We start from the raw sequence: 12,491 nt of genomic DNA, 5'->3' as shown, positions 1-12,491 counted from the left end.
CAAGGCACCCTTTAAAATACCACACAATCTCGAAGTTTAAAAATTTACATAACACAGCAACAACCACACGTGTAGGCCATCCAATGTTTGAGGAGATTATTCTTCCAAAGCAAACACATCTTTGTTTACTGATTAGTATTCCAATATTTCTCTTCTCCCTCAGTTTCTCCCCCCCCCCCCCCCACTCAATTAATGTGACCCCAGAGCTGATGGAGAGGGGCCAGGGAAAGGTGAAAAAGGATGCTGTGCAAGTGCCCAACATCCTTCTTATCAACAGATGATGTCATTGGTTCTTAGGACAATGGCAGCTGGAGAGTTGTAATGGTGCACAATAAAGCTTGTGGCTTTATGTAACTAATAGGCAGACTTGACCCCTGGCTTGTATACAATTTTTGGGCAATTTCTAGGTATTTTGCCAAGGGCATCCGTGAAGACACCTGAAGGCACCCCAGGGTGCCTGGGCACTCTGGTTGAAAAAATGCTGCTTAAACCTACAAGCATCTTTTTTGGGAGGAAATCAAAATATGCAGAGAAATCCCATGTAAACAATCAGAAGCTCCCATAAAAACTCCATACTTAAATGTCCTTTTTTGGGATTTTCACCTAGACCCCAGTGCTGTGAGGCTGGAAAGTTAGCCACTGTCAAGATAAATGAATAAATTGGATACTTCCCTGATCTCATTTACAGTTGTGTACAAAATTATTCAACCCCCACTGAAATTGATTGTTTTGGCCAGTTTGACATTGATTTTGATCATTCAGTCATCCTGCTTACAATTAAATCAAAGAGGCACATGTAGGTCAGACAAATATAACATAACATTTATAATGAAATAACCACAAATGTCTTTTCTGTGCTCACATCATTATCAGTTTTATTCAACCCCCAAGTGACATCCAATCTTAGTACTTAGTACAACATCCTTTTACAGTTATAACAGCTTTTAAACGTGAAGCATAGCTTGACACAAGTGTCTTGCAGCGATCTACGGGTATCTTCGCCCATTCGCCATGGGCAAAAGCCTCCAGTTCAGTCACATTCTTAGGCTTGTGCACTGCAACTGCTTTCTTTAATTCCCACCAGAGGTTCTCAATCGGATTTAAGTCTGGTGACTGTGATGGCCACTCCAAAATGTTCCAGCCTTTAATCTGCAACCATGCTCTAGTGGACTTGGAGGTATGCTTGGGATCATTGTCCTGTTGAAAGGTCCAACGTCTCCCAAGCCTCAGGTTTGTGACGGACTGCATCACATTGTCATCCAATATCTCCTGGTACTGAAGAGAATTCATGGTACCTTGTACACGCTGAAGCTTCCCTGTACCTGCAGAAGCAAAACAGCCCCAAAGCATGATTGACCCCCCGCCATGCTTCACAGTAGGCAAGGTGTTCTTTTCTTCATAGGCCTTGATCTTCCTCCTCCAAAAATAGCGTTGATCCATGGGCCCAAACAGTTCTAATTTTGTTTCATCAGTCTACAGAACACTATCCCAAAACTTCTGTGGTTTGTCCACATGACTTTTGGCATACTGCAGTCGACTCTTCTTCTTTTTTGGAGACCGCAAGGGGGTGCGCCTGGGAGTTCTGGCATGGAGGCCTTCATTACGCAGTGTGCGCCGTATTGTCTGAGCAGAAACTTCAGTACCCACATCTGACAAATCTTTTCTCAGTTCCTCAGCAGTCACACGGGGACTTTTCTCCACTCTACGCTTCAGGTAGCGCACAGCAGTCGAAGTCAGCATCTTCTTTCTGTCACAACCAGGTAGCGTTTCAACAGTGCCCTTTGCCTTGAATTTGCGAATGATGCTTCCTATGGTGTCTCTTGGTATGTTTAACATCTTTGCAATCTTCTTATCTTCTTATAGCCATTGCCCTTCCTGTGAAGAGTAATCACCTCTTCTCTTGTCTTCCTGGACCATTCTCTTGACTTCACCATGTTTGTAACCACACCAGTAAATGTCTAGAAGGAGCTGAGTATCAGTCATTTTAAAGCTGCCTAATTGGTGCTTATTAGGCTTTATTGCTGCTCCCTGACATCCACAGGTGTTTTCAATACCTGATTGAAAACACTTCAATGAACCTCTGTTCTTCAGAGTGGTAGTCTTTAAGGGGTTGAATAATTGTGTCAATGAAGAATTCACAAAAGAAACATTTACTACTGTATTACAAAACCAATGGATGTCATTTTAGTTGCATATGGTTCTTTAAGAAGTCCTTGTAGGATTTCATTCTGAATACAATTACAAATGTACACTAAATTCCCTATAACCCTTTACAGCATTGGGGGTTGAATAATTTTGAACACGACTGTAGGACCAAGGATGTTGTTGCTGGATCTTGCTGGTGTTGATTTGCAGAAGTTATTCTCGAACAGAAATAACAGAAAAGAATGTGTTTAAAGAAAAAATAGGCTAGGTGTAAAGTACCTCATCCATGTGAAACATGTACTACAAAACTGGAACATATTGGACTTTACTGGTACCAAGAGAAGAACGGCCACATCTAATAATAATTAAAAAAACAATGTTTATTACAAAAATACACAAATTATTAAAAAAAAACATAATACACGCCATATATAACCAACATGTCTTTGCTAAGAATTCTAAGAGGTCGACGCGTTTCACATAGTCGCTTCCTCAGGACCTCAATATCTTTGCAACAAGTTGTAGGGAGAGAATCATGCAGACAGGATTTATGTGTGTAAAAGGCTGTGAAGTGACATATGAAGCAAAACCGGCACTACCCTATATTTCAAAAAAGATAAGGAAGGGTGAACACCCAATTATCAAGGCAGCTGTATATATAAATAAATATACCACATTGTTGATCACACTTAATTATCAATGGATGGCGTGCAAGAGGTAACAAGCAGAAAGAAGAAATCTGACACTTTGATGTCCATACATATAACAAAGCAGTAAACCTATAATATCAAAGATTGTAATTAAACACCATATAACAACAAGCAGCAAGCAATTTATGGCATGGAGCTATATGCCAAAGAAAGGGGCAAGTTTTACCAGTATTATCACAGTGTCGTCTATAGGGGACCAACCAGACCCCTTACAATGTGCCACAGATGGAGACAATACTCCCTGTATATCCGGACAAGATTTCAAAGCCACCTAGAACAGTAAAATATAATATATAGCAACAATGATCAAATCAAAATAAGACTAGAAAGACCAGCAAGAGATAGCCCATACAAGTGCCCTTACCCCATGGTTCACTGCCTCAGCCTGTCCACCTTCAATGAGAAAACAGATGCAACCTTCTATATTATATAGTCAAGATTTGGCACCAAAAAATGTGACGTCCTCACCCTGCGCAGTAATATACCATGTCTAAGATTATTAAAAGATGTCCATACAACAACCATGTAGGCCTACTGTTATTATCTCCGCCCCCCGCAGTCTGCATGCACGGACGCACACCAGTTCCATTAGTGGTGAGAGACACCGCCTGCCCAATCAAAAATTGTGCTAGGACTTCCAATGACCGCACATGTGCGGCACAGCATAAACCATGCACCCGCAGTAGAGCCGACACTCGATCACAGACAACCGAACAACTCAGCCAATACAAAGGAGGACCATGCAATCTCAACATTACCCCCATGTGGGGGCGCAGCCCGGTTATGGATACATATAATAATAGTGTCAAAAGGACAGGGATCAGTGACAGCCATTAAATTGGGTAAAAAAATCTAGCTACCAACATATGAAGGGTTCCCATGCTTCCACCACCACAACTCCACCACCTTGGGGAAATTGGGGAATGTATATAAATTCCCCAATACCCAGATTACTACCATACAGCGGAACCTTACCAAGGTAGGGTAATATAAGATATGTAAAGACATATTTATGTGTCAGCAAACTGACTTACCCCCCATCCCTGTGCGTAGCCCCAGATGATACCCAGCCATATGAAAAGACACAGCACGCTCCAATTCCCAACAGCTGCTAGCAATATGCAGCACTGTATATTGACATCTTGGACGTCTTATATTGTACAATATAAAATAAGAAAAAACCCAGGAGAATGCATGTTGACCTTTCAGCAGATCTTATTCTTGGGGCCTTAAAGTTACATAGTAGGTAAGGTTGAATAAAGACAATAGTCCATCCAGTTCAACCTTTGTAGGTATGTGTGTGTCAGTGTCGATAATCATTTTCCATATCCCTGTATGTTGTGTTCATGAATATGCACGTCCAAGAGTCTTTTAAAAATAATAATACTCCCCGCTGACACCACCAATTGTGGAAGAGTGTTACACATCCTTATCATCCTGACAGTGAAAAACCCCCTACGCAGCTTAAAGTTAAACCACTTCTCCTTCAATCTCATTGTGTGGCCCCGTGTTCTCCTACACTCCCTGAGACTGAATAGTTTTTTCCTATGCTGGGTATTTGTAAATTGCTATCATGTCTCTTCTCAAGCGTCTCTTCTCCAGGGAGAATAAATGTAGTGCTTGTAGTTGTTCCTTGTAATTGAGGTCCTCCAGTCCCCTTATTAATTTTGTTGCCCTTCTATGGATTCGCTCCAGCACATCCTTTCTCAGGACTGGTGACCAGAACTGGACGGAATAGTCCAGATATGGCGAAACCAGAGTTTTATAAAGTGGTAGGATTATAGTTTTATCTCTGGAGTATATCCCCTTTTATATGCATGCTAGTATTTTGCCGGCTTGACATTGCACTGGACCCCCAGGTCTTTCTCTATCCTTGATTGACCCAGAGGTTCTCCCCATAGTGAGTAGTTTGCATTTGTTTTTTTTTTTGTTTTTTTGTTTTTTAATGAGAAACAGCAAAAAGCATTACAAAACATCAACTTTAGTCCAATACAATCATCTATTACAAAGCAAAACAATCGGAATCGGAATCATTGTATCTTTAACAAATAATAAATGCGGTAAATGTATTGAAACAGGAAATAACACTAAGACTATGAAAAGAAAAGCACACAAGTTTCTGTCTTTATAATGAGACCATGAGAATACAGGTCAGGATTGAGAGCCAATAATAGATTCCGCTGTTGTAGTTGCATTTGTTTTTAGCTCCCAAATGCATTAGTTTACATTTTTCCACATTAAATCTAATTTGCTATATAGTTGCACACCCCATTATTTTATTCAGGTCTTTCGGTAAAATTTCTGTATCCCGATGTGAAGTTATTGCCTGCTTATTTTTGTGTCGTCTGCAAAAACTGAGATTGAGCTATTTATACCATTTTCTGTATCCTTTATAAATAAATTAAACAGAATTGGTCCCAAGATAGAGCCTTGGGTTATCCCACTTACCACTCTAGACCATTCTGAGTACACGTTATTTATCATAAACACGCCCCTGTAACCATTTTTTTTTATCCAAGAACAAACCATATAGTCCATGCCTACAGACCTTGGCTTGTAGATTAAGCATTTATGGGGAACTGTATCAAATGATTTTGAAAAATCCTGATACACCACATCCACTGGCCTACCCCTGTCTAGATGGCAGCTCACTTCCTCGTAGAATGTTAACAGATTGGTCTGGCAGGAATGACCCTTCATAAACCCATGCTGTTTACTATGAAGGATACTGTTCATCAGCAAATTCTTAGATATAGTCCCTTATCCTCCTCTTCTACTGTTTCCTCCTATTTACCTACTATTGATTTTGGGCTGACTGGCCTTTAGTTTCCAGAAATATGTCTCTGCCCTTATTTGAATATTGGTACAACATTGGCTTTTCTCCAATCAGCTGGTACAATTCCTGTCCGTATGCTGTCCACAAATATTAGGAATAATTGTCTAGCTATAACCTGACTGAGTTCTTTGAGGACTCCTGGGTGTAAGCCATCTGGTCCTGGTGATTTATTTGTTTTACGTTTAATCACAAGTGATGAACAGATAATTTCTTGGCTAAGGTTGGATTTACATGGCCTGATGATTTTCTGTGGCAAAAAGGCAACACAACTTTTACGGCATTTGCTCTGCATCCCTTCTTTCACAAGAAAATCGCCTCAGATCCTTGTGGCATTCGAGTTTGAGGATGAGAAAATGAATCACTCTTGTTCTTGAAGAAACATTTGCTCATCTATAGCCACCTTAGGGATATATATCCATCTAATAATCAAAAAAACTTTAAGGAAGTGTATAATTCTTCTGTACGCCAGCCAAAAGATATTTTTTATGTGACTACTGTAATTCTGAACATAAATTTAAGTTTATACTTTTATAAAACTGCTTGAGCTCAATAAACAAATATAAAAATAATGAATCATATTTAATGGATTTCTTAGGGAAAAAACTGAGGACACTTCTGGGGAAGAGAATGATGACAAAGAAACGGTGACATCAAAAGGGAGAAAAACAGCCAACAGCCAGGGCCGCCGCAAAGGACGTATCACTCGATCCATGGCGAATGAAGCCAATGAAGAGGCTGCCACACCTCAAAAAAATGATGATTTAGGTAGGTGAAGATTCAGAAATTTCTATTTGCAAACCGAGATCCATCAATGGTATGCTTTACTTTCATTTGTTAAAAGCTGAAGTAAATCTTCAACTTTGCAAAAGCTTTTCTTTTTTTTTTTTTCAGTTTATGAAAATATTTTGTGAATTTTTCTAATTGCTTCCACTTAAAACAGCCTTTAAAAAAGATGAGTATATTATAAATAAAAGGTTTAGAGCCGGTTCACACTGAGGCGATCTGACTTTGGGGGGGCGACCTGTGAAGTCGCGTGCATCGCGAATTTGACGCGACTTGCAGGGACTTCACATAATGGAAGTCTATGCAAGTCGCTCCCAGGTCACCCCAAAGTAGTACAGGACCCTTTTTCTAAGTCGGAGCGACTTGTGTCGCTCCTATTAGAACGGGTCCTGTACTACTCAATGGACCGCGACTTGTCAGGCTGACAAGTCACCTGACAAGTCGCGCTAGTCTGAATGGGCTCTTATTAAATTATTGGACTGCTAGACCTTGCCGCCAGGAGCACTTGACCCCCATCTCTACTGCCATTATATTGGGCCTCACAAATACAACTGTCCTCTACAAATAATCTGAGTATTTTGGGAAGCCAATTCATGTTAGAAACTTACTTTTTGGTACTTGAGGCCAAATAGCACACAAAGAATCTCTTTCTCATTAAAGCATGACTAAAGGAAAAACTTTATTTTCACTTTTAGACAGAGTGGGAAGGGATTGTAAAGCTTGACAGTATTTATTGCTATCTGTGCCCCCATTAAGGAAATTCACCCTCTCTTTTTGTCCGGTTTACCATTATCATTGAAAGTGACAGTAAAAGAAAATCCCAAATGTTGGGTTGTCCCCAGAAAAGTTATAGAGGGGAAATCTTCCAATGGGGACACTAGTTCTGGCAACCTGGGGGTCCCTAAGGAATTCCCTTAGTTTTCATGAATTTCCTCTCACTTCCTGTTGGTTATGGAATAGGAAGTGAAGGAGAATGGAACACAGATGGCAAAGAAAATCTGACAGAGGTTATAACCCTCCCTTGGTTTATCCAAAACGACAAAAGATTGGCTATAGCTCTATTTTAAGCAACATGGCTCCTTGAACTACTACATTCCCCCAAAGATGAGCAGTACTAGGGTTGTCAAAGAGTTGAAAGTATCAGGTAGCATAGAGCGAAAAGTGAAAAGCGTAAATCTTAGTGTGGCATTTTGCAACTTTTCACCCTAGAAGAGTGGTTTCCTGGGTCTCTGAGGACCCACATCCAAACTAGTGCCGGACTCTAAAACTTTATCTTCCAATTATTTAAATTAGTTGTTTCCCCAAAACTATGTCCCAAGCATTCATAACCCCAGTTCAAAATAACCAAGACCTGGTCGTGTAGGCAAGTCTAAGTAAAAATCGGAGCAGTACAGCGGTAAAATATAAAATAAAGCACCAGGAAAGTAACATATGATTGAGATCCCTTATTTAAAAAGATTTAAATGTTTATTCAAATTACAGATTTGCTATGTTTGTAATTTTATATTCTAATAAAATGTCACATACGTGATGGTAACTGTATTGTGTGTCATAATGCCCTACCTTCTGGTTAAAGGTCATTTATGTTGCGATCAGTCTCCTTGTATAACTGAGAATGTCTGAGGTGCTGTGTTCACTGTAATAACAAAAACATACTGCAAGTTGTACCGAGAACCCTGTACTTTAGAACTGCTTTGTTTACCCTACAAATAAGAAGTCGACAGTACAAACTGTGCCAACAGAGTTGGAATTTAATACTTGGCTGTGCTTCATATCAAATGAACAGTGACATGCAGGTGCTTCCATCTTTTGTTCTGATTTTGGAATGTGTCCTCTCTCTCTTTTATAATGACATACGTTTGAGCAAAGTTTAATGTAATCTAGCAAGCATCGCTATTGCTCCCTTGAACTTGCAACTTTTTTGCCATTGAGTTAATAGAAAAGGCTGGCAGAAGGCATTGCATAATCTTTAGAAACAAGTTTTCAGGTTCCTCCAACTGTACACAGGCACTGCTGGGAGGACCAGATGACTTGATTTAGGCCGGAATCACCTATGTGTGGCCTGCAGTTTCCAGCCTGGGGTCCGGTGCGTTTCTGTTCACCGGTTCAGGTGCGATTTTTGCCTGAATTCACACCTGAACTGGACCCAAAAACCCACAGGACCCTTTTGGAAACCGCACAGCGGCTGCCTCGGACATGTGTGAATCAGCTTCATTGAGAGCTGGTCATGCGAATTGGCGGTGGGGAAAACTGCATCCAATTGGCACATATGCGAAGCCAGCCTTAGGATCAGTGCTGTAACTTTAACTTCAAAATTGTATAAAGATTGTGCTTTGTCTGTCTTAAATAGAATAGTGTATTTTTGATTACCGTGCATTTTGCATTATTATGTTTATATCATTCTCATAGCTTTACATTGTAGCTGTTACATAATATGAAGTATTTCATATTAGGATTTTTAGATGCTGCATTTACGCAGTATGACAATAGAACAAATGCTGAGATGACAGGGTAAGACCTGAAGGCTACGTTCACATGTTAGCGTAGTGGACCGGATCCGGAAATCATTGCAAATTACGGGACACCTGTGCTTTGCCGTTGATTTGCAATGGCACCCCAGACGCTGTGCGATTGTTGCTGCGATTTCCGCCTGCCGAATCGCGGTAACATCGCGCAAACAAAATTGCGGGTCGCATGACGCCCCAAAGAAGCTCTTGTACCTTTTTTGGGCGTCATGCAACCAGCGATTTTGTTTGCACAATTTAGGTCGGAAATCGGGGCAACATCGCACAGCGTTTGGGGTGCCATTGCAAATCAACGGCAACGCACAGGCGTCCCGCGATTTGCAATGATTTCCGGATCGCGGGCAGAATCGTGGTGATTCTGCCCGCGATCCACTACGCTAACATGTGAACGTAACCGTAAAGAGTCTGTTGTTGTTGTTAGGCAACCAAATTTGCGCCGAGCGACAGAAGGACACTAAAGCACGGTTACAGTACTTTGAAAGGAGAGCCATCATACAGAATGTAAAAGTATGCCTACCTTCGTGTACCTGCATATTGCAAGCTATTCACAAACAAGCTCTATTTTGGAACATAAATCACAATTTTAGTTTAAATCTAGCTTAAAGTGGTTTCAAAGCCTAAACATTATTTACCTTAATGCATTTTCTGCATTAGGGTAAAGATGTTTAGGTATTAGTGTCGCCCCCCCTTCTTATACTTACCTGAGTCCTGCTGCTGTCAGTCAAAATCCTGTGACAAAGGAGCCGAGCTGCACTGTCTGTATGGACGCAGGCAGCGTGGCTTGGGATCAAGCCCACAGGTGTGCCACCATAGGAAGCAGCTTCCTATGGTGGCACACCGAGAAGAGGAGGAGTCAGGAGCATCAGTGGAGGATTGGGGCCCCTCTGTTTAATAGAATTGGTAAGTATATTGTGTTTGTTGTTTAATTAAAAAAAATAAATAAAAAATTACCAGATCCCTGTTAGTTTTCCCAATTGACTGTCTACCCCTACACAGACTTTAGATCACCACACCACCCTTTTCCAAATGCCAGGGCCATACATGGTAGGAGTGGCATTTCATTTTTTTGCGTAAGACATCTGCCTAGCGTTGCTGACCTGTGTTGTTTTCTGGCAATACAGAGCCCAATCTTGCAAATGGTTTACTCGATGAGAGGACTGTCAAATATTTGTTAAAAAGTGTATGTTTGCATTGTTTAGCCTTTTAAATTCACAGTTGCATTGTATACTGGGATTGATTTACTCGATTCTGCCTGAGATCCCGAATCATTGCAAATCGCGGGAAGCCGTGGGATTCCTGTGACTTGCAATGGCACCCCAAACACTGTGCAATTTTGCTGCGATTGTAGAAGAAGTAGTTCTTTTACATTTTTTGGGCGACAGGTGTCCCACGAGTCTGTTTGCACGATTTTACCGCGATTCGTTGGATGACAATCGCGGCAAAATTGTGCCATGTTTGGGGTGCCATTGCAAGTCACGGGAATCGCACGGGTGTCTCACGATTTGCAATGATTCAGGATCACGGCCAGAGTCACCGCAAATTTTGCCCGCGATCTGGGACGTAAATACGAGAATGGATCCTAAAGGCAAATAAACTGTGCTGTTGCTCAGAGCTTAGTAAATAAGGTAAAGCTTCACTTTGCAAAGAATACTCAATCACATGCAAGGAAAATAAAAAACAGCATTTTTGCTTGTTCATACTTGGATGTTAGAAACCAGCAGAGCTTCCCCTCATTTCAGAGCTTTACCTCCGATCTGGAGCAAATGCTCTTGAAGTGCAGTTGCAGTGCACACTATAAGTTCCTTTAGTAAATCAAGCTCCTTTTGTTTGATTTAATTCCAAGGAGGATAAGATTGTCACCCGAACGAAATGCTAATCCAGTAGGCTAATACATGGGTCGAATTTCAAACAAATTCTCTTTCCAAAATCAGAAAATTTGTGTGTTTTGTGATCCTAAGGTGCCACCATTAATTTCGAAACTCGACCACCCAAGCTTTCATTTTCATCTCCTGTTGCTACAGAAAATAATTTTCGTAACTGGTAATCTGCTTTTCTTTCAGGGGATTTTCTTTTCTTGCGCACGTGCGCATTTCTTTTCGATTATATTTCTCGCACGATTCTCCCATCACTGATTAGAAAATTGTTTGTTTTGAAAAAAAATTTCAAGATGCCCAATCACTCATAATCAATGACCGCATGGAAATCGGCCGTTGCTGCAGCCCTCTAATAGTGCGAAATTCGAACAAAAATTCTTTAAGATTTTCGAAAGAAAACGATTTAGAAATTCGACCCATATCTGGCTGGCCTAATGCCCCGTACACACTAAAAATAAGGCAAACATTTTCATCTGAGAAACAATCGTACGATTTTCTGATAGTGTGTACAGAACTTTGACAGCCCATTCCGATCCTCCAAACAAAAATGAGGGACTAACTCCAAAATTTTTTCTCGTACGGGAACAGAACAAACGATTTTCATTTAATGTGTACTGTTTTCGTACAATTTTTGTGCAAGAAATATCAGATACGAAAATCTGTGCATGATCAGAAACAACAAATAACAAAAAAAAATCTTTGCCATACAAACATTTTCGTACATTATTTCTATCCTCGGTTCTGACTTGCTGTGAAACATTGAGGGAAACTTGCTGATCATTCGCCTGATTTTCTCATAGTGTATACAGGGCATAAGTCTGGTTTCTTACCGCTTAGGCCCCTTTCACACTGGCTTTCTGCCCAGCAGACTAACTTCTGCTCAGCAGGGGATCGATCTGCAGATCCCCACTGACCAGGCGGATGACAGGTGCATCTCCGCTCTCTGTGCTGAGACGGACCTGTCAGAGCCCTGCTGTCCTCTATGGGAGATCGCCTGTCAGTTTTCATCTGATCCCATCCAATCCGATCCTCCAGATGGATGGAAAATAGGGTTACCATCACAGACAGCATCGGATAGCAGGGGGGGGGTCAGCGGACATGTCACCTCTGACATCTGCTGCCCCATAGGACTGCATGGAGCGTCCGATCAGGTCCGCCTGAAAAACTGACAAGTGGACCCGATCGATAAGCCCGTGTGAAAGGGGCCTTAGTAAATCTGTCCATTAGTTCATTGCCTTCAGCTGTGCTCCTGTCCACCTTACGAACATGTAATGGTTTTTAATTTACCAGAATTATCCACCTCTTTCAGCTGGTTTTGGTGGTAGTTTACACTGGCAGTATGTGCTAGAGTGTCTTGTATTTCCCCCGGTCAGCCACAGGAGGGACCATGCTATCCATTTTTTGTTAAAGACAATACTGATTATCACATGCTCAGATGTATTTGTGAAGTTTCATACATTCCTTTCTTCTGTAATCCTACGTTACAGAAGTTAAAAGTAGGGGCACGTGAAATGGCTTCCTAAGTGTTGAGGATTAAGCTTGTTTTTCTTGCATTTAGGTTCTTTCTGGCTTTTTTTTAATTGATTTTAAACCATTTCACCAGTTAGTTTGAGCTGCC

At 41.1% G+C, this 12,491-nt stretch overlaps 1 protein-coding gene across 1 annotated transcript in view; it reads left to right on the top strand.

Annotated features, from left to right (window-relative positions):
* NCOR2 (nuclear receptor corepressor 2) overlaps positions 1 to 12,491 on the top strand; it is a 737,979-nt gene that overhangs the window by 467,954 nt on the left and 257,534 nt on the right. The window contains exon 16 of the mRNA XM_082255577.1: positions 6,287 to 6,456. Coding sequence (XP_082111703.1) covers positions 6,287 to 6,456 — 170 coding nt within the window. The remainder of the gene's footprint in view (positions 1 to 6,286; positions 6,457 to 12,491) is intronic.

Source organism: Pelophylax lessonae (assembly GCF_965119305.1).
Source record: "Pelophylax lessonae genome assembly, chromosome: 1".
Classification (NCBI taxonomy): Eukaryota; Metazoa; Chordata; class Amphibia; order Anura; family Ranidae; genus Pelophylax; species Pelophylax lessonae.
This window is presented reverse-complemented; position numbering and strand designations above follow the sequence as displayed.